The 23,846-nt window shown below is 54.1% G+C and overlaps 1 protein-coding gene across 3 annotated transcripts; it reads right to left on the bottom strand.

The window, feature by feature from the left end:
- Window positions 1–2,285: 2,285 nt before the first annotated feature.
- On the bottom strand, window positions 2,286–13,091 carry TXN2 (thioredoxin 2). Of its 3 annotated transcripts, none has more exons than XM_075550989.1 (4): window positions 12,878–13,091; window positions 11,804–12,072; window positions 8,937–9,060; window positions 2,286–3,025 (listed from the first exon to the last, which is right to left on the bottom strand). In XM_075550989.1, exons 2-4 carry the CDS (start codon window positions 12,070–12,072, stop codon window positions 2,912–2,914), a joined length of 507 nt encoding a protein of 168 aa, XP_075407104.1. In that variant the 5' UTR covers window positions 12,878–13,091; the 3' UTR covers window positions 2,286–2,911. The 3 variants fall into 3 exon arrangements, with proteins under 3 accessions (XP_075407104.1, XP_075407105.1, XP_075407106.1); XM_075550990.1 differs by having other exon boundaries at window positions 12,742–12,882; XM_075550991.1 differs by lacking the exon at window positions 12,878–13,091 and adding an exon at window positions 12,730–12,867.
- Window positions 13,092–23,846: the final 10,755 nt, after the last annotated feature.

Below are 23,846 nucleotides of genomic sequence, written 5' to 3'. Positions count from 1 at the left end.
CCCAGCTGTCCCTTCTAACTCCCCAGGGGCTCCTCTGACCCTTTCGTCTTTATATGTAACCCCCCTGAACAACCCCCCAGGGCCATGAGCCCCGGGACCTTGTGGTCTAGCGTCTGCCCGTCTTTCTTCCAGGACTGGGACTTGCTTTGTCTACGGTGATACCTTCAGTAGGTGGTCTTACTCCATCTATCTATCTACACACACACATATACATAATGCTTGCTAGCTTTCCCAGTTTAGGAAGCACAGAAGTGGATGCACAGTGACAATAAATGACACAATGGTTTATCAGGAATGGGGCGGGTGGGGGGGGGGAGGAAGAGGAAGGCGGATGAGGGAATTGGGGAGCAATCTAGTGCAGGAGTGGCTTTGATGATGGACATATAACTCTCTTAAAAGCGATGTAACTATGTAAGTATATGTCAATATTGTTATCAAGAAACTAAAAAAAACCCCAAACCGAACAAACCTGCCCTATGACGACCATGGGTGAAGGAGGAAGAGATTTGCTGGGGGCACTGAGTTTGCTCAGGTGGTGGAAGCCTGTGCTGGTCGTATGACACGAAGCGCAGCATCAATGGCACTGCGTCATATACGTAGGAAGCTGTGGAACCAGGGGCTGTTTGGTTGTGTATATTTTTGCCGAAATTGGAAGGAAAAAAAGACTACACGAATAACAAGGACAAGAGAGATGCTCTAAAATTGATGATGGTAAAGACTGCACAGCTCTTCCTGCTAAGAGTGAGCTTTGACTCGTGTGGTATGTGGATGAAGGGCCAAACTGTAAAATCGCGTCAGGCAGAGGAGGCACTCGGCACACACTCACCAACACTAGATTTCATTGGAAAGAAAACTGAAAATCACAAGAAAACATTCCTGGAAAATGGACTTTGGGGAGCTGCTTGCACAGGGGACTGGATGAGAGCCGAGGTGTCTGCATGCAGAGACAGCTGCTCAGGAAAGACCCTCTCCTGGGCTGGGGGACCGTCTCACCAGGATGTGTCTTTGAACCCCGTGACACTGCCGGCGAGCCTTCTGGGGGCGGAGTCTCAGCAATTCCACTGCCGACACCCGGGGAAGCTGGGCACGACTGGCCTGGCAGGGCCCTGGTGAGGGGGACAGGCCAGGACGAAGCAGTAAGCCTGTTTCCATCCCCTGGAGCTTGCGCAAGCCTGCCCACTGAACAAGGGAGCCAGGACACATGCGTGCATGGAACCACCTCCAGCGGCCGGCCCGGCGGTAGCTCCACTAGGCTGCTGGAGGCCCTCAGCAGTGTGCATGCCCCCAGCGGCCGCAGAACACCAGCTCTGCTGAGCTCAGGGCCAAGTTAGTCACATGGGTGCACAGGGTGAGGCCGGGCTCTCAGCCGGTGACTCAGGGCCACTGTACACCTTTTAAGGTGAAGGAGCAGGGGCTGGGTCCCAGCCTTCCCCACACTCACCCAGGGCAGAGGCCTGACGCCCACCTGGACTCACACCTGCCATTGTCACTCCTCAGCTCTAACCTCCAGCCAGCCAGGTCTCTGCACTCAAGATGTGAAAACACCCCTTGCCTCACAGGAGAGGAATCGGATGAGATCATGTGCAGAAAGGGCTCAGCACACCTTTTAAGGCGCTGAAGGGGAGGGGGGCTGGGGCATCGGGGCCTGGCTCGGCATGCCTGTGGGACAGTTATTTAACCTCTGTACACCCAGCAGGCCCGGCCCCTGCAGGATAAGGTCGCACACAGCATGAGTCATGGGCAGGCAGCCGAGAGCTTCTGGGGGCACAGGGAGGAGCACCAGCCTGGCCCCTGGAAGTGCTGCACAGGGCTATCTGTCTCCACACAGCTGACTAGAGCCCCTCCCCTACCGCCAGCCATCAGGCACAGCTGCAGTCAGCCATGGATATGCACATGGACCGACCGGCAGGGCGGGGATGGCACAGACGGGTCAAGGATAGGTGTGGGAACCACCGCTGTCAGTGGGAGGAGGGGACCAGGGGTGAGGCCAGCTAGGCTGGCTGTCAAGGGTTAGGAACCCCAGTGAGGCCACAGGAGGGGCGGCCAGGCTTCTTGAGGGCCAGGGAACCAGGGCGAGGGGCCCAGTTAGCTGTCTTGAGGTACAGCGGAGGCTCAGTGAGAAGGGAGAGGTCTGTCTGCCAAAACCCTATCTTAGGAGCAGGCACACCATCCTTGTGCCCTGTGAGGGAGGAAGGAGGGGCTGGCAACGGGGAGACTGGTGGCTACAGCCAGGAAGCCAGGGCAGCAGCTTTGCTAAGCAGAGGGAGGGTCCCGGGAGTCCAGACTGACAGGAAGCTGTGGGCAGTGCAAACCCTCCTTTTATTGGTCTGATTGGTTCACAGTTGAGCCACCTGCTCAGAGAAGCGGAGGGCAGGGGGTGCTGGGACCTTGCAGAGGTTCCTGCCCTGCCAGGGCTTGCTCTCCGCCCCTGGGCCTGGGAGGGGGTGTTTGCTAACTGGGTAAAGTCAGAGTGGGGACCAGAGCCTGTCTTCACAGGAAGGACCCTAAGGTTCTTTAGGACAGACCTACAAAAGATGGGAGAATGACCTATTCCTCTCACTGTTGCATTTGGTTTGTTTTTCGCCACAAAGGAGCAGCAGGAGAGACAAGGGCAGAGGAGGGCTGGCTTCTGATCAGAAAAGGCTAAGGAGACGAGGACCAGGGGTTCTGGCCCAAGGGTCCCAGGCTGGCCCACTGCCTCCGGGGAGAACTGGTTAGCCCTGGAGGGCGGTGGCCAGGAAGATAGCTGGCTAGGGTCCACAGCAGGATCAGCACTCCCCTGAGTGGATACCCCCGGCTGGGCAGCTTGATGGACTTGCATGTCTCCTAGACACAGGCCCCAAGGGCCAGCCAGGGGGAGCTGGCAATAGGGGCCCGGCCCTCCCTGGACTGTCGGACACCTCCTAGTGTGTCAGCCAATCAGTTTCTTCAGGAAGGCCTCCAGCTGGTCCTCATCCTTGATGCCCACGAACTTGTCCACCACGTCACCGTTCTTGATGGCCAGTACTGTGGGTACAGCAGACACCTGGGGGGAGGGGCCAGGATAGGAGAGGCGGAGTCACCCACAGGCAAGCTCTGCCCGGGTCCCATCACTAGGGCTTCTAGCAGCTCACTGGTCCCGTGTTCAGGCGGCAGGGGTCAAACCCAGCCCTACCAGCAAGCCATCGCTCTGCTCCTGCCACTTTCCACACAGCAGACCCAACGTCGTCTGCCCTCTGTACGCTGCAAATGGCTTAGCAAGCTTTAGAGAAAGGCGTGGCATTGACTTGGGAGAGACCAGCCCTGACAGTCCTATTCTTGTCAGGGAGCCATCAGCCTCTACTGCGGACGAGGCGGGTTCAGCAAGATGTCACCTGCCTTGGGCCACTGAGACTCCAGCCAGGTCCCACCTCACCCAGTGGCAATGGCTGGCCCAGGATGCTCCACTGGCAACACTGTTCATGACCCTCATGCTGCTGGAAGTGACAGCAGAGCAGGTGGGCTCATTGTTACGTCGCCTGCTCATGGCCAGGCCATGGGCGGGCAGAGCCCGAGAGGGGAGGGGAGCTCCATTTGATACACTGGTGGGCCACTGGACAAGCTGTCCCATACTGACTCCCCAGAGCAGCTGGCCCATGTCTGGACATAAGGGTCCATGTGCAGTGTCACGCAGGGCACAGTGAGAACCCACCTAGGTGCCTCATGAGAGCTGCTCAGGGTACTGTGGGGAGGTGTGGGAAAGGCTGCCTCCCTGACCTCCTCTCAGGAGACTCCATGAGCCCCGGGCCACACTGTCCCCTCCCATCCCCAGGCACTCACGGATCCTTGAAAATGCCCATGAACAAGATAGATTGCAGATTCTTTCCGCCTGCCCCCAAGTGAACTACAAGACCATGACAGGACTCCCACGGTCACACCGGCTCCCATTGCCCCCCCACAGCTCCGTGAAGAGTGAGAATGTTCACAGGGTGCAGCTTGAATTTGTGCAGGCAGGGCCAGGCCACCACTGACACAGGGGGAGACGGCCAGGCCCCTGTGGGCCTGTCCTGGTGACAGCAGACACACTTCTCTGACCAGGACACACACACGTCACTGCTTGCCACCCTGTGCTCCTGTCTGTCCTGGGCTCTGGCAAGGGGAGGGAGAGCTGCAAAGGACCAAGAGCCCAGAAAGTATCTTCGCCTGTCCTGTGGCGCCCGGCCTTCGGTGTTCTAGCCTCCTCCGCCCTCTAGTGGCCAGTGAAGGCAGCTGGGTGCCTCAAGGCTGGCAGTTCTCATGGGAGGCACAAGGCTCCCAACCCACGTGCATCTGGGGTCCCTGTCCTGCCCTGCTGCTTCCCTTCACTGTGAGAAGTCCTCCACCCCTTCTCTGTGTGCGGGGGTCTCCAGCAGGTGGAGGCCCTGACACAGCCCAACAGGGGCGTCTTCTTCACAAATGCGAACGCATGTGTATCCATGCTGCTGTGCCTGTCCTGTCCACGCTGCCATACGGATTCGGGCAGGTAGACAGCAGGCATGTGCAAGTCAAGACACCCGAGGCCTGGAGATGACTCTTACAGGGACACTGGATGTCTAGGTTTACAGCAGGCATGCAAACCGCCTGAGCTAGGTGCAGCAAGTACCCGGCTTCTCTCTGGGTGCTGGGAGGTCCCTCCTGGTGGGCCTGCCATGCAGGGAAGAGGAGGGGGGTCGAATGGTCCTTGCTGTGAAGAGCTGAGAATTGGAGATTTCGGAAGGTGTGTGGCTTCATCTAATCCCTGCTGCCCACTCAGTGCCCTGGTGTCCCCACCAGTCACTCATCTGGTCCCATTCCCCCTGCTGTAAGGGACCCCAGGGGCTAGGTGGGTAGGTGGGGCACCTCAGCTGAGCGCAGAACCAAAGCCGAGGAAAAGATGCCGTCATTTCTCCAGCCTGGTTCCGCCACTACAGCGCCCGCAAAGAAGGGTGGGTGAGAAGGGCTACTGGGTCACCAACGCAGTCGTGACCAGAGAGGACACCATCCACATGCACGTTGGTGGGCACTCATGAGATTCGGAAGTTTGTCGCGAAGGAGACAGGGACACCAGATGTAGAATTCACACCAGCCGTCTCCACAAAGCCAGCTGGCTGCGCCAACGGGATCAGGAGCGTCCCAGACCACATCCGTGTGCGGTTGTCCAGGAAACGCAACGAGGATGGAGATTCCCAAAGAACCGCTGTACACGGTGACATGCCTGTCACCACTTTCAAAATCCTACAATGAATCAACGTGGATGAAAACCAGTGGCTGATGATCTAATAAAGGCTCTGAAGCTGCCTTCATGTGATTCAAGGTTCCCTTAAATACAAGCAGTGGGGCAGGAAGTAAGAAAAGACGCTGTCGTGGCTACTGCTCACGGAGCTGAGGGGGTTGGCATCGCCCCAAATACTTCTCACTCAGTCAGAGGACCAAGGCCGAGTGCCGGCTCCACCACCAGGTGGTGAGGGGCGCGGTGAAGTGGGGGCTGCCGTCCCTGCAGGGAGCTATGTTGGTGACTGAAGACTTCCTGAGAATGGCGACTTTTCATGGTGTACTCACTTTGATACCCAAGAGCGGCTGGGGAAGGCTGAGCCTTCAGGCGGATGGAGCAGGAGGAAGGAGCAGGATCCGCCCCTTCCAAGAAACGATTAACAGGTTGGACACACCTGCCTCCGTCCAGGGGACTTCTCGCCCCTCCTGGGGAGAGGTAGGGAGAAATGGGGATGGTGGGGGGGGGGTAGGGAGTGGGGATGGGGACGGGAGAATCTGAGGGTAGGCAGAGGCTCGAGACCTAGTGTGTGGTGTGGGAGACAGGAGGGTTTGGGGGGAGTGTAAGTTAAAGCCATTCCTTTACCAAGACCCCCACCATTCGGAGACTGACGAGGGCCGCACTCAGGTCCTGGAGGAAACATTGTCAGGGGAGCAGGTGGGAAGGAAGGAGAAGGGCAGGGTATGGGCTGGTGCTGCATCCCTGCCTGTCCTCACCACTCCCGGCCCGTAGCCAGTCATGCCATGGAGGCCCCATTGCCCAGCCCTTGGCTCACACCACCTGCAGACCCTCAGGTTGGCATGGGACCTGCAAAGGGTTGACCAAGTCCGCCCTTTCCCAAAGGGTCGGTCAGGGAGAGCTTTGAAAAGCAGTCACTCACTGGCCCAGGAGGCCTCAGTATGCCCCCTGGGCAGACAGGGTTCCCAGCACTGGCTGCCTAATGGCTCTGCTTGCCTGAAGCATTCCTGGAGCTGGGAGGTCTGAGACGCTGCCTGTCCTTTGGGTGGTGGCATCCCTGCCTCCTTCCCACCCTGATGCCTGCTGGGGGAATTGGGTGGCGGCCAGGCCTCCATTGTGTGCTGGTCTTCCGAGCCTGGACTCCAAGCCCAGAGAAGGAACAAGAGCCCTCTTGGGGAGGCCAGCTCAGCCGACTCGAATCAGGGCTACCTCCAGTCGGGAGACCCCCGAGACTACACTGGCCAAAAGAAGAGACGGCAAGCAGAAAGGACCCCTGCAGACACTACCTAAGCCTCTGGAGCCAGCTGGTTCTGAAAGCCAGGGACTCCCCTCTGCATGGGCCTCGGGAACCTTGGAGGGCATGTCCTGGAGACTGCTTGTGCCCATCTCTTTCAGGCCCTGGTGATTGGCTTGTGCTGTCCGTCCACCCTGAGGGCCACCAGGGTCCCTGGTGAGCGGGAGCTCAGCTGTCAGTGCCCACCAGTGAAGACTCACGTGGCCAGAACCAGATGTTTGAGACCAGACGTCTGGACTTGGGACGAGATCCTCTGAGTTTTAAGTATGGCTTCTGACTGAGTTGTAAAAACAGTGATCAGTCGTGCCCATGAGGCCAGCCTGGCCCTGCGGCCAAGGCTGCTTTTCCGGGGCCTCTGCCTGCATTTGTTGGTCCTTCTCTGGGGCGGCCCGCTGCAGCCAGCTTTTCCCCCTCTAACTGCAAGGGCCTCCAAGACCACGAGATCTCCCACAGGGTCTCCCAAGCCCTACCCTGCCTCCAGAGCGCTCTGCACCCGGGCCAGGGAACTCGCGATCCGCCGGGCCTTTGCACCTCAACTCTCTTCAACTGGCTCCCTCACGCCTTCCTGCCCTCCCACCTTCAGATTCCAGGCGCCCAGCTTCCCAGCCAGCCCTGCCCTTACAGCAGTGGTTCCCAGCCTTCCTCAGGCCGCGACCCTCTCATAGAGCTGTTCATGTGGTGGTGACCCCCAACCATAACATTATTTTCGTTGCTACCTCACAACTAATTTTGCTGCTGTAATGAATTGTCATGTAAATATCTGAAATGCGGGACGTATTTTCATTGTTACAAGTTGAACATAAATAAAACATAATGATTAATCACAAAATACGTAATTACATATTGTGAAATATCTGTGTTTTCTGATGGTCTTAAGCGACCCCTGTGAAAGGGTCATTTGACTCCTAAAGGGCTCTCAAGCCACAGGTTGAGAAACGCTTTCTTACAAAGAAAGTCCCTGCCTCCATGCTGCCCCAAAGGGGTGCTCTCCGAAGCCTCTTCAGGGCACAAATGGGGGCCAGCGGCCCAAAGTCAGGCCCTACCCTCTCTCCGTTAGTCCACAACGGTGTTGAGGGTTTGCCCACACCCCTTAACTCTCAGAGCATCTCTGGTCCCGGGGCTGCGGAGAGACACAAGCTCCCTGCCATTGAGGTGATTCAACCCCATAGGGCAGTCTCTGTCTCACTCACTTGGGACACGCTGTCAGCAAAGAGCAGTGCCTGGAGGACATTCTGCCTGGTGACGTGGAGGGGCAGCGAAGGGAAGGCCCTCCGGGAGATGGACTGACACAGCAGCTGCAGCACAGGACTCGAGCATAAGACCAAGTGCGGGGACAGTGCCGGGCCGGGGTTGACACTTCACTGCACTGTGAATAAGGTCGCTGTGAGTCAGTACTGAATCAATGGTACCTAACAGCAGCAGCAGCAACCTTCACCTTGACGGGGCAGAGCACCTCCCCTTTCTCCCTCGGTGCCCACACCATCTATCCTCTGGTCTCCGAGGGAGAAAGGGGCCCTGTCTCACTTAACCCTGGCGTGCAGGCCCCAGGGGGCAGGGCCGTCTGCTTTGCTCACCACATGGCCCAGAGGAGCCTGGGTAAAGCGCTGCAATGCCAATAAGAGGGCCAAGGGGTCAAACCCACCAACTGTTGTGCAAGGGTGAGCGGGGGACTGAGTCTCAGAACCACCACGGATCTCTCCACACTGCCCACTGGAGCGGGGCGGGGGTTTCTGGTAAGCCTGGGGTCATGCATCAAGGGGACTCCCAGCAAGTGCTGGCTACATGCCTGCTCCAAGCCGCCTGCAGACCACCGGCCCGGACTTTCTGCTCTACTTGGAGGGCCTTTGCACCCACTCCACCGCACCCAACAACGAGACCCACTGTCTACCTGTTGAGAGCCCACTGTATTCAGTCAGGACCATGGAAGTAAGGTGGGTCCCAGGGTCCCAAGACTCGGGGGACTGCTGCCATGGGCCACACACGTTAAAGAGTAGCCCAGCCCAGCCCTTTAACCTAACCGTTCACGAAAACAGAGCTTCGCCGTAGACAGGCAACCCTGGGACTGGCTGAATGGTGGGATACGTCCCAGTGGCCCACACGACGCAGACTCGAGTCAGAAGTAGCCAATCCGAGCCACCGCCCAAGTGACAGGCAGTTGTTCTGACCTTCCCCTTTGGCGACAGCCCTGGCAGTCCAAACGCACAGGAGCCTAACGACATGGTTGAGGGACAGGCTCATTTCCTGGGGGAAGGGACCTCCCTGCTCATGAAGTCTGCTCTGTACAGTCAAGCCTCTGCACTCTGACTGACAGCCTGATTGACCAGTGTCTCTTCTGTTCCCTATAGCATGTGGGGAAGAGGGACAGGACCCCCACTCCAGCTGGCCTGTAGTCCCAAGATGCCCTTCCTCCTGACTGCTCCGTGGCGACCCCATTCATACCTCATATTCAATGGCAAGGTCTGTGTGGTCATCGATGTCCACCTTGGCCATCAGGACCTTCCCATGCTGCTTTGCCACCGCCTTCTCCAGCCTCGGGCCCAGGATCTTGCAGGGGCCACACCACCTGGGGGGGAGGGGAGAGCGTGTCTGCCTCGAGCACCCCACCCCCATCTGCTGCCCCTCTGCCCTTCCCCAACTCAGCTGCCTCTTTTTCTCAGTCCAGTGTTGAAACACTGACCTGCAGGGCCTACCAACCAACTGCTTGTGCCAGGGACCGAGAAGCACGGGATCTGACAGGAAAGGGCAGAGTTCAAGGTGAGGCTCTTCTCCAGCCAGCTGCCTGTCCGGGCCACGTGTGCTCATGGGAAGGGGTGCCATGCAGCATGGGCTAAGGCAACTCAAGCCTCTGTGCTTCATACACTGTTATTTCAGGTGCCACTAGGACTGGGGACAGGGGAAGGGGCCCTAGGCCCAGGAGTGGCTAGAATGTTCGGCCTTCCCAGCAGAGCCTCAGCCCCGACTGCGACAACTATGGTGGCAACAAAACCTTATGGAGCACGGGTGGCGAAACGGTGAAGAGCCACTCCCACCAGCACCACCTGAGAAGACTCCCCATGTCCAAGTGTTCCCTCCCGTGCAGACTGTGGCCTGGGGAACCCACAGAGGCAGTTCTGCTCTGTCTTCAGAAGTGACTGGGACTCGGGGGTGCCAACAAGATCAAACCACTTGGTGTTTCGGAATTCTTCATGTGTGCCATTCAGCCACCAACCGCGCTCATTGCAATCAGCACCCTCCCCCCAACACCACCCCCCGGCCTTTTCCAACACCCTGAGCAGCAGCTCAGCGGCTCCTCAGCAGCAAGTTCCCTTATGGGTCCTCCCCCAACACCCCAGTAGCTCCCATCACCCCCCCCCCACCAGGTCTGTAAACACCTGCCTGCTCGCTCACCACTGGCGAGTCCATTCCTACTCACAGTGACCCTACAGGACAGAGCAGAACTGTCTCTGTGGGTTTCTGGGGCTGTCCATCCTTTAGAGGAGTAGAAAGCCTCACTTTTCACTCACGAGCCAGCTGGTGGTTTCGAACTGCTGACCTGTGGTTAGCACCCCCATTATGCTACCAGGGCTCCTTCTGCCTCTCCCAGCTTTCTCCTCTAAGTGGAACCATCCAATACTGTGTCAGCCCTCGAGCCTGCGTGGAAGAGAAAGGCTACTCTGCAAAGCCCAAGTCCACACAAGTTTCAAAACAGGTCCAAGGTCAGAGCTGGTGAGCAGCCTGGCTGGGATTGTGACCCGAGGTTGTATTCAAAGTCGGTCCCTTCAGCCCTTGGGCCATTCAGACCCCACATCCTGAATTCAGACCCCAGGACCTGTCCAGCTGCCCCTGGTGGGAAGCTCCTCAGGAGAGGCACTCCATTGTCATCTGTCCGCCCGTGGCACCAAAGATAGTGCCCGGTCCCAGACGAGCCAACCCACACTTGTGAGAGCCCTCATGTGGGAAGCCTGCCATACCCCAAGGACCCTGAGCACTGTCAACAACTAACCACTCATCACTGAAAAATCCCGCCTGCAAGACCTTGCCTGCCATTCCAGGGGGAAGGGGGGAGGTTCAAGGCCAACTGGCCTGCCCAAGGCAGTGGGGGAGGCAGAGAAGCTGCCCAGGATGAGCCCAGATCTGCCTGTGTCTGAGGCAGGTTCATTTCTCCAGCCGGGCCTTGGAGGTCTCTAGATGAAGGCCGGTCTATAAATCCTCAGGTCACAGGTGTTCAACCTGCTGCTGTCCAGTTGACTCAGATTCAGCGACTCTGCAGGAGAGCCCCATAGGGTTTCCAAAGGCCACCTTCTTGAAGGCAACAGAGTCATCTCTCCCTCCCGGGCTGGGTTTGAACTGCTGACCTTGACAGACAACTCAACCACTGCCTCCACAGGCATTTCAATACCCATAAAACACATGAACAAAGGAGCCCTGGTGGTAGTGGTTACGTGTTGGACTGCTGCCAGGTTAGCAGTTTGAAACCACCAGCTGCACCGAGGAAGAAAGACAAGGCTTTCTAATTCTGTCCAGAGTGAACAGTCTCACAAACTCACATGGGCAACCCTACTCTGTCCTATGGGGTCGCTATGAGTCAGAACTGACTTGATGCCAGTGAGCTCAGTTTTGAAAACATATAAATGTAGCATTGACTAGAAACACCTGCCCAACCCTGAGCTAGGACACTCCTGTGGTGTCAGGATAACTTTGTGGCAGTTTTGTCGACAAGATGTTACAATGAAACAACTTATTTAAAGGGCCAGGAACTGGCCTATGCACCTCTAGGCCAGACACTGCCCTAGTCCTCTCTTGCCGGTTTTGGGCAGGGCTGAAGAGGCCTCTAAGCCATTGGGACAGTGACACGCAAAATATCAGTCTGTCCCAGCAGGAACATCCAACCATGAACCTCACGGTTTTTACCAGTTGGCTCCCTGGGGGCAGACTTCTCATCTTCCAGCTGGAAGAACTGGCCACTGCAGCCCATACACAGCCACCTCCCACTGGCCAGCAGAGGCTGGCAGGCTGCAGGACAGGTTTCAGAGGATCTTCCAGACTAAGACGGAGTAGAAAGCAAGGCTTGGCAATCTACACCCAAAAAACGATCCCCCGAAAGAGCCCTACGGATCAGAATGGGACATCACGCTTTGCTCACTGGTAAATGGGGCTACCCTGATTAGGGGCCACCCAGACGGCCTGCTTCCTACCGGCCTGCATGTTCCCCGAGAACAGGACAATGTCTTTCCAGAAGGTCAAGGCTGGTCCTAGGACACCGGGTGTCCAGGAAACCTCTGACCAAGTGAGAGACCGGTCTTCCACGCACCGCCCCCCAGACTCACTGTGCGTGGAAATCCACCACCACGGGGGTTTCACTGTTGACGACTCGGTCTTGGAAATCAGGCCCATCCTGGACATTAAAAGTGGTGGCGCAGGCTCTGGAGGCGTGGATCGTCCGGACAGGGCTGCGTGATGCTGCTGCTGCCAGGCCACCAGGAGGGCCCTGTGCGATCTGGAGGGCCCTGGAGGTGAGAGGTGCCCACCGACCCTGAGGGGGCTTCCTGGGGATGACGGAGGCCAGGAACCTCCTCAAGAGAAGTCGCTGTGCCATCTGTGAGAGGAAGAGGATGGGAGAGCTGGGACAGTCCTCGACACAAAAAGCAAGTGGTTGGGGAAGACTGGGTCTCAGAGTCCTGCAGGGAAACACTACTGAGGAGAAGGCAGGCAGTTTCTGGAAAGGGCGGGGAGGGCTGAGAAACAAAGGCAAGGAGGGGCAAGCCAGGAAGAAAAACTGGGCTGACAATGGGGCAAAATGAGGATATAAGCACAATTACAAGAATAGGAAGGAGGGAGGAGACAGTATTAATCGGCAATTAGAACCCCCCCAGTCAAAGAAGATGCCAGAGGTCTTGCCTAGGCTTCGCAGCTTCTAACTCACACCGCACTAGCTCACCTTACGCCCTCCACTTGGACAAGCTGCGATCCTGCCCGCATCACAAATAAGGAATTCTAGGCCGGGGGGAGGTTAAGTGGCATGCCCAAAGCAACCCAACTATGAAATGACGGCTAACAGGGGAACTCAAGGCTGCTTACAAAGTCATCCTGTCGACTGTTTATTACAACGTATTTGTAACGGGACCATCTAAAGACCGGGAAAGGGAACCCGCAGCGTTTCAAGGGGGAACGAAAAGGCACAACAACGGGAGCGCGGAGGGGAACTAATTGGGTAGGGACATGTGCATGGAGGGAACAGGGTGTAAGACGCCACCTGGGATCCCACCTGGCCGTAAGGTCAGGTCCCCCACCGCCACCGCACCCGGGGCCCCTGCCCACTCGGCCGCCAGTCCGCGCAGCGGCGTGCCCGCAGCGTGCTCAGGCGCGACACCAGCCGGGCCACCCCGCCACGGGCCGCCTACCTCCCAGCAGCGCGAGCGGAGGGACGCACAGCCGGGCCCTCCCCGTGCGTCAAGGGCACTCCCGCCGTCACTTCCTCAGGGGCGGGCCTTTTGCGTCATTTCCGGGAGCGGCACGTCTCTCCGCGCCCCGAGGGACGGCCCGGATTTCCTGCTGATGGGGACGGTGGGAGAAAGTTTTGAGAGACTCAAGAGGGGCGGGTCTTTGGGGTGAGACCACAAGAGGTGAGCGGACCCGAGGGGAGAAACCGGAAGTATGGGCGGATTCAAGAGGAAGGGCCGGAAGAGGTGGACGGGCCCAAGAGGAGGGACCGGAAGTGTGGGCGGATTCAAGTGGAAGAACCGGAAGAGGTGGGCGGGTCCAAGAGGAAGAACCGGAAGAGGCTGTGAAGGAGGCGGGGCAGAGGGGAAATGTCTGTAAAAGGAGCTGGGGGTGGGCGCGTAGCGTTTCTATGGTCCGCGAGTTAGTGTGGGGGTTGAGTTCATTTTGATGGTCAGCAAGCTCCGCCCAGTTCCTCGGCCTTCTTATCTCCCAGTGACTTCTGGAAACAACCAGTTTTTTTTCCTCTCTTTTGCAAAGGAAGTTAGACGCTTCCGAATGCGCCTTAGCGAGAAAAGGAGTTTGAGTGAGGGTCAGAGGTCTGTTTGTGATCATCTTGTGTCACTCGCTTTGATGACCTTGTTTCGCTCTGCCCCTCGTGGCGCGGTGTCCCAACAAGTGACACGCATGGCTGGGCTTGTCATGCCTCGTTGGGGTTGTTGGGGTGCTGCGACCCGACAAGGCATATGGTGATGGCAAGTGAATGAGGGTGCACTGTCATGGTGATATGTTGGGCACTTGCTTTTGAGGCCCCAAGAAAGGAGTAGTCGGCTGTGAATCTGCATTGGCCATGCGCCTCCGCCCACCCCACCCCCTCTTTTTCACGTCCATTATCAGTTGTACAAAATTGTTAGGGCGGACTTTATTTGAAAAGGATTACACGGAAGGGAGGGAAAGGACGGCGAGAAGTAAGGGGAGCCAGTAGAGGAACATTGCCATAGTAGAGAAGGGGGCTGTCAGTGGGAGAGAGACCAGCTTCTTCGTGGAAACTGCATTGAGAGTCTTTTACAGCAGAGGTAGAGGGAGGGATTTCTTTTAACAAAGGACCGGAGTAAAATGCAACTCTGCCATGCTGTCACAGATGGCAAGGGATTTAAAAAAATATTTTATTGGGGGCTCTTACAGATCTTATGACAATCTATAATTCAATTGTGCCATCATCATTTCCAAAACATTTTCTTTCTACTTGAGCCTTTGGTATCAGTTCCTCGTTCCCTCTGCCTTCCCCACCCTACAGGTTGGATTTTTAACAAACTAAATTTTAAGTCATGTTATCTTTCTAGTATTTTGACTAACACAAGGGTAACTTTCATCCCTTCTCATCAGAATCTGTTTCCAATTTATCAACATATGTTGCTCCCCTGGTGCCTCCTTTCCCCAGCTTGGCCAGAGGATGCTCAAAAGAGCAAAGCAAGCCAAGCCCAGTACTATGGTTCTCTCTCCAGAAATGCCCCATGGAGCTTCTGAGCTGTTAGCTTCGCAGGAGCTGATCACCAGGGTGCTTTCTCAGAGAAGGGCTAGTAGACTCAAATCACTAACCTTTCTGTTAGCAGGTGAGGTGTAACCATTGCACTAGCAGGGCTCACTGAGATGGCTCTGATGCATGGGACCAGTGCACAACAGGATGAAACACTGCCTGGCCCTGTGCCATCCTCACTACTGCTCCGGTGCTGGGGCCATTGATGCTCAGAAAACCTAAGATCTTTCTTTGGGTGTTTAATGGAGTGGTTTGCAGTTGAGAGATCATAAGACTTGCCTGAGGTCATGAAGCAGGGGAGTGGCAGAGCTGGATTTCCATCTTCATTTCAGCCCCTGGAGCCACAGATCCAGAGATGGCTCATCCCTGCATTTTGTGGCTGCTGCTTCGTGTGACATGAAGGCTCTCCCCTCCACTCTCCATCTGGGAAAATACTGCCAGTCCTTAGATAACAGCTAGGGCATCCTCTTGGGAGATCCCTCCAGGCCTCCCGGAGAGGGGAAGATAGGCCCCTCTGCACATTTACCAATCAGCCTCCTGCATTTGAGGTGCCCGTTTCTTCCCCACGCCTCACTGTACTGAGAGATCCTGGAGGCCCTGCCTGTCTCTCCACTGCTTTCCGCAGGGCTTGGAGCACCCCAGAGGTGCTCAGTGATGAATGCGTGAATGAACAAGAGAGCAGAGAGCTCAGATAGAATCTTCAGACCCTGACCCAGCACATGACATGGCCCTATTGTCCCTCCCAAAATCACTGCCCTCATCTTGGCCACCTCATGCTATTATGTGTCCTTTTTTCAGCTTGGCAGGAACCCTTCTCTCAGGGGTGAGGAAATCCTTGGAACAGGGCCACAACCCCTGGCCACCAGCACCCGTGTCAGCCTTCTACTCAGTAAATACACCCTTGTCCATTGGCTTTCCCACCCTGCCTAACCCCTTTGCTTCAGCCCCTAGCCTGGTAGGACTGGAGCCAACAATAGCGATCCACGCAAGCTGCTGGCTGCTCCCCAGCCCCCCTGAGGTCAGCATGGCTCTGTGCAGCTGTCGCTGCTCATGCCAACCGCCATCTGGCAGGGGCACTTTTACGCTGTTCATTTTCTTGTCTGTTTTTCTGCGTCTTCAGCATTTTCTCTCCCAGAACCGCCTATTAATCCTATTCAGCGTTCCCACAGCAATTTCTGGAGAGGCAATTTCTCTGCTTACTTCAGCTCCTAAGTTACAAAGGATGGCCAGTCCTGTTTGTTCCGCAACCGTAGTTGCTTTGTGCCTGTTGGCCTCTGACATCTCATCTGAGAAATGGGGAGAAGGGTTGCCTCCTCACAGAGGGACTGTGGGGGTGAGGGTTGGCATGCCCTCTGATGAACGGACGTGTCTCCTCCTCTGCAATGAGAGAACTTGAGAGACACACAGAGAGGGCTGAGCCCAGGGCAGACTACCCAGCGGCCCCTGGGCCTGCCCAGCCACAGCTGACCTGAACTAGGGCACAGGAGCACAGAGGTGAGGAAGCTGGATGGGCAGCGTGGAATCCTGTCAAAGTTGCTGCTGCTTGTGACTGATGACTCGTTCTGAGGCCAGTGGAGCCTGAAATCAATTTAGTGGCTTGTGATTAGCTTCAGACCAACATGAGAACATTTTAGACAAGGATGTTGAAATCACCAAATGCACTAAGCCCATTTCATGACTTTGCAAGCAGTGCATGCCCACATCATACCTGTAGGAGGCCTGGTGGCCACAGCAGTGGCTCCCTGTTTGAAACCACCAGCTGCTCTGAGGGAAAAAAGCCAGGCTTTCTGCTCCCATAAAGAGCTAGCAGTCTAAGAAACCCACAGGGACAGTTCTGCCCTGTCCTGTGGCTTTGCTGTGATCGGCCTTGGCTCATGGCAGTGAAGGTTTATCTATCTATTTATTTATTTCAGGTCAGCATTGCCTCTGGAGTACATATCATATAATTCCCCAGAAACCCTAACAAAAGAAATCAAGTGAGTTTTCCTACTGTACCAATTCCTTTCTGCGGGAAGCAGAGACATTTTTTCCAAGTGGTCTCCCCCAACTATATGCCAAACTTAGCTGCTTACTGCACAAGGTAAATGACTATGCACTTGGAGGTCAGAGGTTATTCTCCCTAAGGGTCATCAGCCATCTAGAGCAAGCAGACTGTGTAGTCTGTCCCGCCCTAAGTAGGGCCCACTCCCTTCTGATAGGATAGTAGTAGATTGTTTCCCCGAAGGAGAGCCCAGGGAGGTGAAGCCCACTCAAGGTGACCAACGTTAGGCCGCCATCATGAATCTAGGGTCCACCCATCTTGTCACATATATACCCCTAGCCCCTCCCCTTCCTATCATGTGTACACCCCTAGCTCATCCCCTTCCTGTTACACTTGTGCCCATTGTATATCACCCTCCTACTGTTTGTATTGCCTATTGTACAACCCCTTCCTGTGACGTATTTCATTGCCTGTAATTAGGGTAAGGTGACCAGACGTCCCACTTTTGGTGGGACAGTCCCAATTTGTCCCACGTCCTGCAGCATTTTTAAAAAGTCCCGAATTTTGGAAAGAATGCACGACAAGCTAGGGAAAGGCGGGCGAACAGGAAGGGAATATACATAACACATAACGCCATTCAAACAGCTGCTGATTTGTTGCCTGTGGATGTGGAAAAGATTGTTATTAAAATATATTCTTATTTCTATATATACATTGTGCATGTTGAATGCTTAAAGAATTTTGTGAGACTGCGGAAGTCGAATATCAGAAACTACTTGGCTACAGTAAACCGCGCTGGTTAGCTCTTTTGCCAGCTGTTGAAGGAATTTTGAAAATATACGAGCCTTTGAAATCCTACTTTCTATCACAGGATAAATGTCCTAGAATTTTAGAAGAGTTTTTTTAAAAAGAATCTTCAAAAATTTGGCTAGAGTTTGTACACAATCAAGCAGCTCTTTTTCAAAATGCTCTAAAACTTATTGAAGGTGACAAAATTTCGGTAATCGAGGTAGCAAATGAAGTTAATCATTTAAAATTTCAGTGTCAAGAGCGGTTAGAAAATAATTTTCTTCCGTTAACTATCCATAATAGTCTAAGCCAGCTAGAAGAACAAGGTGCAATAAATCGTGCAGATATCATGAATCATGTTAAAAAGCTCTATAGTAACTGCATAGATTATTTAGAAGAGGACAGTACATTGCAATGATATTGCACATTTTCATTGGGTTACATTAAAACAAGAACTTAATTGGAATGATGTGAAAAATAATTTGATCATATTACTCAAAATTTCCCATATAGTAATATTTCTGAAAATGATCTTTTAAATGAGGTATCAATATTAAAATATATATTGATAAGGAAAATATATATTGATCAGCAAAAATCACAATAGAGAACAAATGGTTAGAAATAGTTCATCATTTTGAAACAAACCATGTTCCATCAATAATGCACTAAAAATTGTGGAATACACGCTGTTCTTACCAGGAACTAATGCTGTGACTGAATGCGTTTTTTCTACGGTAAAGTGTGGACATCAGAAAAATCACAATTAAATGCTGAGACTTTGAAAGCCATTTCATGTGTGAAATATAATTTAACAATTCTTGTGAAAAATTTCATGACCTTTTAAACGACAGCGATCTACTAAAATAATCACTCAAATGAGAAATATGCCAAAGAATAAAATAATACTATATAAAATTTTAATGTCTTATATTTGTAAATTGTACTTATGTTGAAATTTAAAATATATATTACAATACTATTTTTGCGTTCTATGACAATTTTTGTTGCTCCATATAGACCAAACTTTTAATCAAGAACACCCCCCGACCCCCTGTCAATGGTGTCACACTTTACCAATGTTAAAATCTGGTCACCTTACATTAGGGGGCATGCACGTCCCCAAAGATATATAAGTCTGGGTTAGCAATAAATCACTCTCTCCCCTCCCTTCTGCCTGCGCAGTGCGTGAACCTGGCTGTTGAGATCATGGTCATCCGGGAGGTGAGCATGCTATCACGAAATGTGTCTGACTTCTTTATTTTACTCTCTCCATCTCTCCCTATTCTCTATGACTTTATTATAATCTTTCTATATCTGAACCATACAATTGAGCCTACCAAACCCGTGATTAGTTGTGGGGGGGCTGGCTTCCCCCACACCTTTCCCTTGTTATTCTACTTCCACGAAGGAATGCTGTTCCGCAGTCTCTGAATCCAGGCAACTATCCTTTTGGGTTGGGGAAGGTGGAGATCAACGACGGAACTTAAAAAAACCCACAGGAAGCCGTCCTTATCATTTTACAATGATGACTGCTTTATCAATGCCTGCATTTGCTCTCAGCACACTGCCCCCCCCCCCCCAAACACATAGATATTGCCAACTAGACCGTGAGAGTAAACTGACAGCAACTCACGAGGAGAAGTGTGAGTGGCAGTGAGTTTGAGCCAACGGAGGGGGCAACCATTGGAGGAGGAGGGGGAGAGGAGGAGGGGGAGGAGGAGGGGGAGAGGAGGAGGGGAGGAGAGGAAGGAGGGAAAGAGGAGGGGAGGAGGGGGAGGAGGAGGAGGGGGAGGGCGAGGATGATGGTGGAACAGTGTGAAGAAGGCCTATGTGTGGAGAGTGTTGAAATGACATAAGGCTGCGTGCCTTCACCCAAAAGAAAAACAAACCACCACCATCACCACTGAAAATAATCAGTGTATTGCATGTCATGAAGAGCAAGCCATGTTTTGTGGAACATTTATTGTTGCTACATAGAGGCAGGAGGGGACTTCAAAAAGTTCATGGGAAAATTCCGTGATCTCTTCTGTTTTCCCACAGACATTTTAAAAAATCACTTTATTGGGGTCTCATACAACTCTTATCACAATCCATACATCAATTGTGTGAAGCACATTTGTATATTCTTTGCCCTCATCATTCTCAAAACATTTGTTCTCCACTTAAGCCCTTGGCATCAGCTCCTCACTTTCCCCCTTCCTCCCAACTCCTCCCTCATGAGTCCTTGATAATTTATAATTTTGTTATGTCTTACACTGTCCGATGAAAATTTATAATTTTGTTATGTCTTACACTGTCCGATGTCTCCCTTCACCCACTTTTCTGTTGTCTGTCCCCCAGGGAGGAGGTCACATGTAGATCCTTGTAATCGGTTCCCCCTCTCTACCCACCCTCCCCCCACCCTCCCAGTATCACCACTCTTGGCACTGGTCCTGAAGGGATCATGTGTTCTGTATTCCCTGTGTTTCCAGTTCCTATCTGTACCAGTGTACATCCTCTGGTCTATCCAGATTTGTAAGGTAGAATTGGGATCATGATAGTGGGGGGAGGAGAAAGCATTTAGGAACTAGAGGAAAGTTGTATGTTTCATCATTGCTACACTGGCTTGTTTCCTCCCGTGACCCTTCTGTAAGAGGATGTCCAGTTGCCTACAGATGGGTCTTGGGTCTCCAATCTGCACTCGCCCTCATTCCCAATGATTTGATTTTTTGTTCTTTGATGCCTGATAACTGATCACACAGGCTGGTGTGCTTCTTCCGTGTGGGCTTTGTTTCTTCTGAGCTACATGGCTGCTTGTTTATCTTCAAGCCTTTAAGTCCCCAGATGCTATATTTTTTGATAGCCGGGCACCAACAGCTTTCTTCACCACGTTTGCTTATGCACCGTCTTTGTCTTCAGCAATCGTGTTGGGAAGGTGAGTATCATGGAATGCCAGTTTAATAGAACCAACTGTTCTTTCATTAGGGATCCACGGGTGTTTTGAAGCACCCTGGTATGTGTCTGCACGCCCTCTGCTGTGATATAAAATGTATCTCTTACCGGGGACCCTGGTGGTGTAGGGATTGTGTTGGGTTTTGATCTGAAAGGCTGGCAGTTCAAAACCACCGGCCGCTCCAAGGGAGAAAGAGGGCGATCTCTTCCGGGAACAATTACAGCCTTGGAAGCTCACTGGGGCAGTTCTACCCAGTCCTGTAGGGTTGATAGGAGTTGCCTCTGCTGGATGGCAGTGAGGGCTGAGGTTACTAGGGGCATTGGGCAAGGAGTCTGAAGCCTACCAGCCCCCTGGCTCGGTTCTACCCCCCTAAGTGTATTACCATCCCTTTTCATCTTCATTGTGAGGCGGACACTGGTTACACCAGTACCAGCTGCTGGAAGGGGACCCCGTGGGTGCTATGGTAGACCTGGGCTCCCATAAGATTTTCAGTGGCTGGTTTCTCTGAAATAGATCGCCAGATCTTTCTTCCCAGGCACCTCCGAGTGGGCTCAACCTTTCACAGGGGAGGAAATGGAGGCACAGAGAGGCGAAATCCAGTGTCCAGTGCCACTCAGAGAGCCGAAGGTGGCGTTGGGCCAAAGACTCCGGAGCTGAAGGTGCTGCACCGCCCCTAGCCCAGGATCTTACCTGGCTGACCATGACTGTGTCTCTTCCCAGGCACTGGGAGAGGGCGGCCTCGGCTCAGCAGCTGCGAAGATGAGGACGAGCAGAGGCGCTGCATGAGGGTGGTGGGTGCCACCCCCGCAGCGGCTCAGCGAGAGGCAGGGGGTGGGCGCAGCACCCAGGCGGGGTGGGATCGACTCACTAGCCAGGTACCCGAGGCCCAGTGTGCTGTGCACGGTGTCTCCTGCGCCCCACCCGCCACAGGCAAGGTGTGGGGAAGCCCGTGGGGGGAGGGGGGAGCACTGCTGGGCACAGCTTAGCAAGTGAACACGTGATGCCCACCCACCCTCCCACGCTCACTGGGCTGATCGCAAGCAGGTGCTTTAAGTGTTTGCTGGTCACGGCGCCCTGGGGCGAAGAGCGTGTCTGAAGACCACGCTGGGAGGGGGAGGGGACGCCAAGCAAACCAATCAGGAAGACAAACAGGCCCAGAGGGGAGGGGACAGGGCAGGGCCCCCAGCCAAGCTGATGGCGCTCCTGGCAGGTCGCATCCATTTCATGACTTATTTTCCTCCACTGTGGCAGAACAATTATTTCTGCTTCACAATTGAGAAGTTGGCTTTGCGTTGGGCTGTGATTCAGGTTCTGTCCAGTATTCAGCAGCCAAGCAAGGTCTCCTCACCCCTCCTTAGGGATGTGCACAGCAGGTCCAGACCAGGGCAGGAGCCAGAGCTGCCCACTTGGACTCACTGATTCCTCCTGGGGCAGTGGGTCTGGGGGTCCTGGCTGTGACAGGGAGACACGTGCCACCAGCCTGCCTTACCCCTCGGAACTGGGCAGACACAGGCTGGGCAGCAGGGCAACTGCTGGACGGCCCACTGGTGGGGCGAGGGGACCAGATGGGACCTTCCTTCTGGCCGTTCTCTTTGCTTCCCTCCCCCTTGGGCACAGGAGGCAGCTGTGGGTAGAGAATGGAGCCCTGGGCTCAGAATGGGAACCAGTTCCTCTCCAGGCTCCCACCTGACCCCCTGGGTGACCTTGGGCAAGACGCTCGGGACATTGTTGGTGCCCGTCCCCTGACTTGCACCAAGGAACAAAACGCCACCCGGTCTCGTACCAGCCCCGGCATGGGCTGCGATCCATAAGGTTTGTGTCACTGGCAGATTTTTAGAAGTAGATCCCCAGGCCTTTTTTCCTAGCCTGTCACCGTCTAGAAGCTCTGATAAAACCCGTTCAGCATCACGGCCATTTCAAGACCTCCAGGGACTGGCGGGAGCTAGCCGCACATGGCGGGCATTGGCTAGGGACTGGGCCCAGGTCTCCTGCATGCGTTTGTTGGGGTGAGGTGTCATTGCATTGAAGTACTGGAGCAAGATCAAACAGCACCACTTTAAAAAAATTTAATCATTAGGCGCTCATACAACTCTTACCACAATCCATACATGCATCAATTGTGTAAAGCTCATTTGCACATTCATTGCCCTCATCGTTCTCAAAACATTTGCTCTCCACCTAAGCCCCTGGCACCAGCTCCTCATTTCCCTTTCTCCCTCCCTGCTCCCCACTCCCTCATAAACCCTTTGATAATTTATAAATTATTATTTTGTCATATCTTGTACCGTCTGACGTCTCCCCTCACCCACTCTTCCGTTGTCTGTCCCCCAGGGAGGAGGTTATATGTAGATCTTGTAATCAGTTCCCCCTTTCCAACCCACCCGCCCTCCACCCTCCCAGTATCGCCACTCACACCACTGGTCCTGAAGGGATCATCTGCCCTGGATTCCCACACCACTTTGAATAAAGTAAAAAGTCCTCTTTCTTACAGCTGGGCCGAGAGGTGACTAGCATCCGATTTCCTCTTGACTTTGAGCACGGGCCGCTAGGCAAGTTTTAAACTATAGTTAAAAGAGAGGGGTTGAACAACCAAACCAAAACAAAAACCAGAGAGGCTAGATTGGGAGGGGACATCTGGAGGGATCAGGAGAACCTCTGAAGGTAAATAAATCGGAGTCTGGCAGGATAGACTGCATTCCTTGCTTACCAGGGCAGACAGGACATCGGGAGGGGGAAGGGGAAGCTAGGTGCTGGCAGGATTGAAGTTAACCAAAATGGCATTTCTATCAAAATGGAGTCCTTGAAGCTAAGCTGGGTTGGAGCAACCCGATGCACAACAGAACAAAACCGCACCAGTCCTGCGTCCTCCTGGTAACCGTTCCTGTGCCTGGGCCACTGCTGCAGTCACGGTGTCCACCCATCCAGTCGAGGGCCTTCCTCTTCTGTTGCCGCCCCTCCAACTTTATTAAGCGTGATGTCCTTCTCCAGGAACTGGTCTCTCCTGACAACACGTCCGAAGTACGTGAGATGAAGTCTTGCCATCCATGCCTCTAAGGAGCAGTCAGTCGGGCCTTATTCTTCCCAGGCGGGTCTGTTTGTCCGTCAGCCGTCCATGGTACTTTCAATAGTCTCCCCAGCACCACATTCAATTACATCCATTCTTCTGCTGCCTTCCTTATGCAACGTCCACTTTCACCTGCGTGTGAGGCGATGGGGAATACCATGGCCTGGGTCAGGGGCACCTTCGTCCTCAAAGGAACATCCTTGCTTCTCAAAATTGAACAGATGCCCTGTGCAGCCGATTTACCCACTGCAGTGCCTTGCTTAATTTAATCTCGCGACTGCTGCTTCTCTGAGCACTGACTGTGGATCCGAGCTGGACAAAACCCTGGACAACTCCAATCTCTTCTCCATTGGTCACGATGTTACCTATGGGTCCCGTCGTGAGGATTTTGGTCTTCTTTACAGGTAGGTCAAGGACTCCTGCACCATCGCTGCCCTCACGGTCCCAACTTTAGGGTTGCGGTTTTCTCCTTGAGTTCACTTTCTCGGTTTATTCTCAACCAACAGCCCAAGCAACCATGCGCGGGAAGCATGTGGCTCTATGCCATCATGGAGCAGAGACCCCACGGGGGGACCAGAAGAGGATGGGGAGCACCCAGGGAACCGACTCTGTGCACATGCGTTCGA

Source organism: Tenrec ecaudatus, chromosome 6 (assembly GCF_050624435.1).
Source record: "Tenrec ecaudatus isolate mTenEca1 chromosome 6, mTenEca1.hap1, whole genome shotgun sequence".
Taxonomy (NCBI): Eukaryota; Metazoa; Chordata; class Mammalia; order Afrosoricida; family Tenrecidae; genus Tenrec; species Tenrec ecaudatus.
Note: the sequence above shows the minus strand (reverse complement) of the source record. Positions and strands in the feature narration are given on the sequence as shown.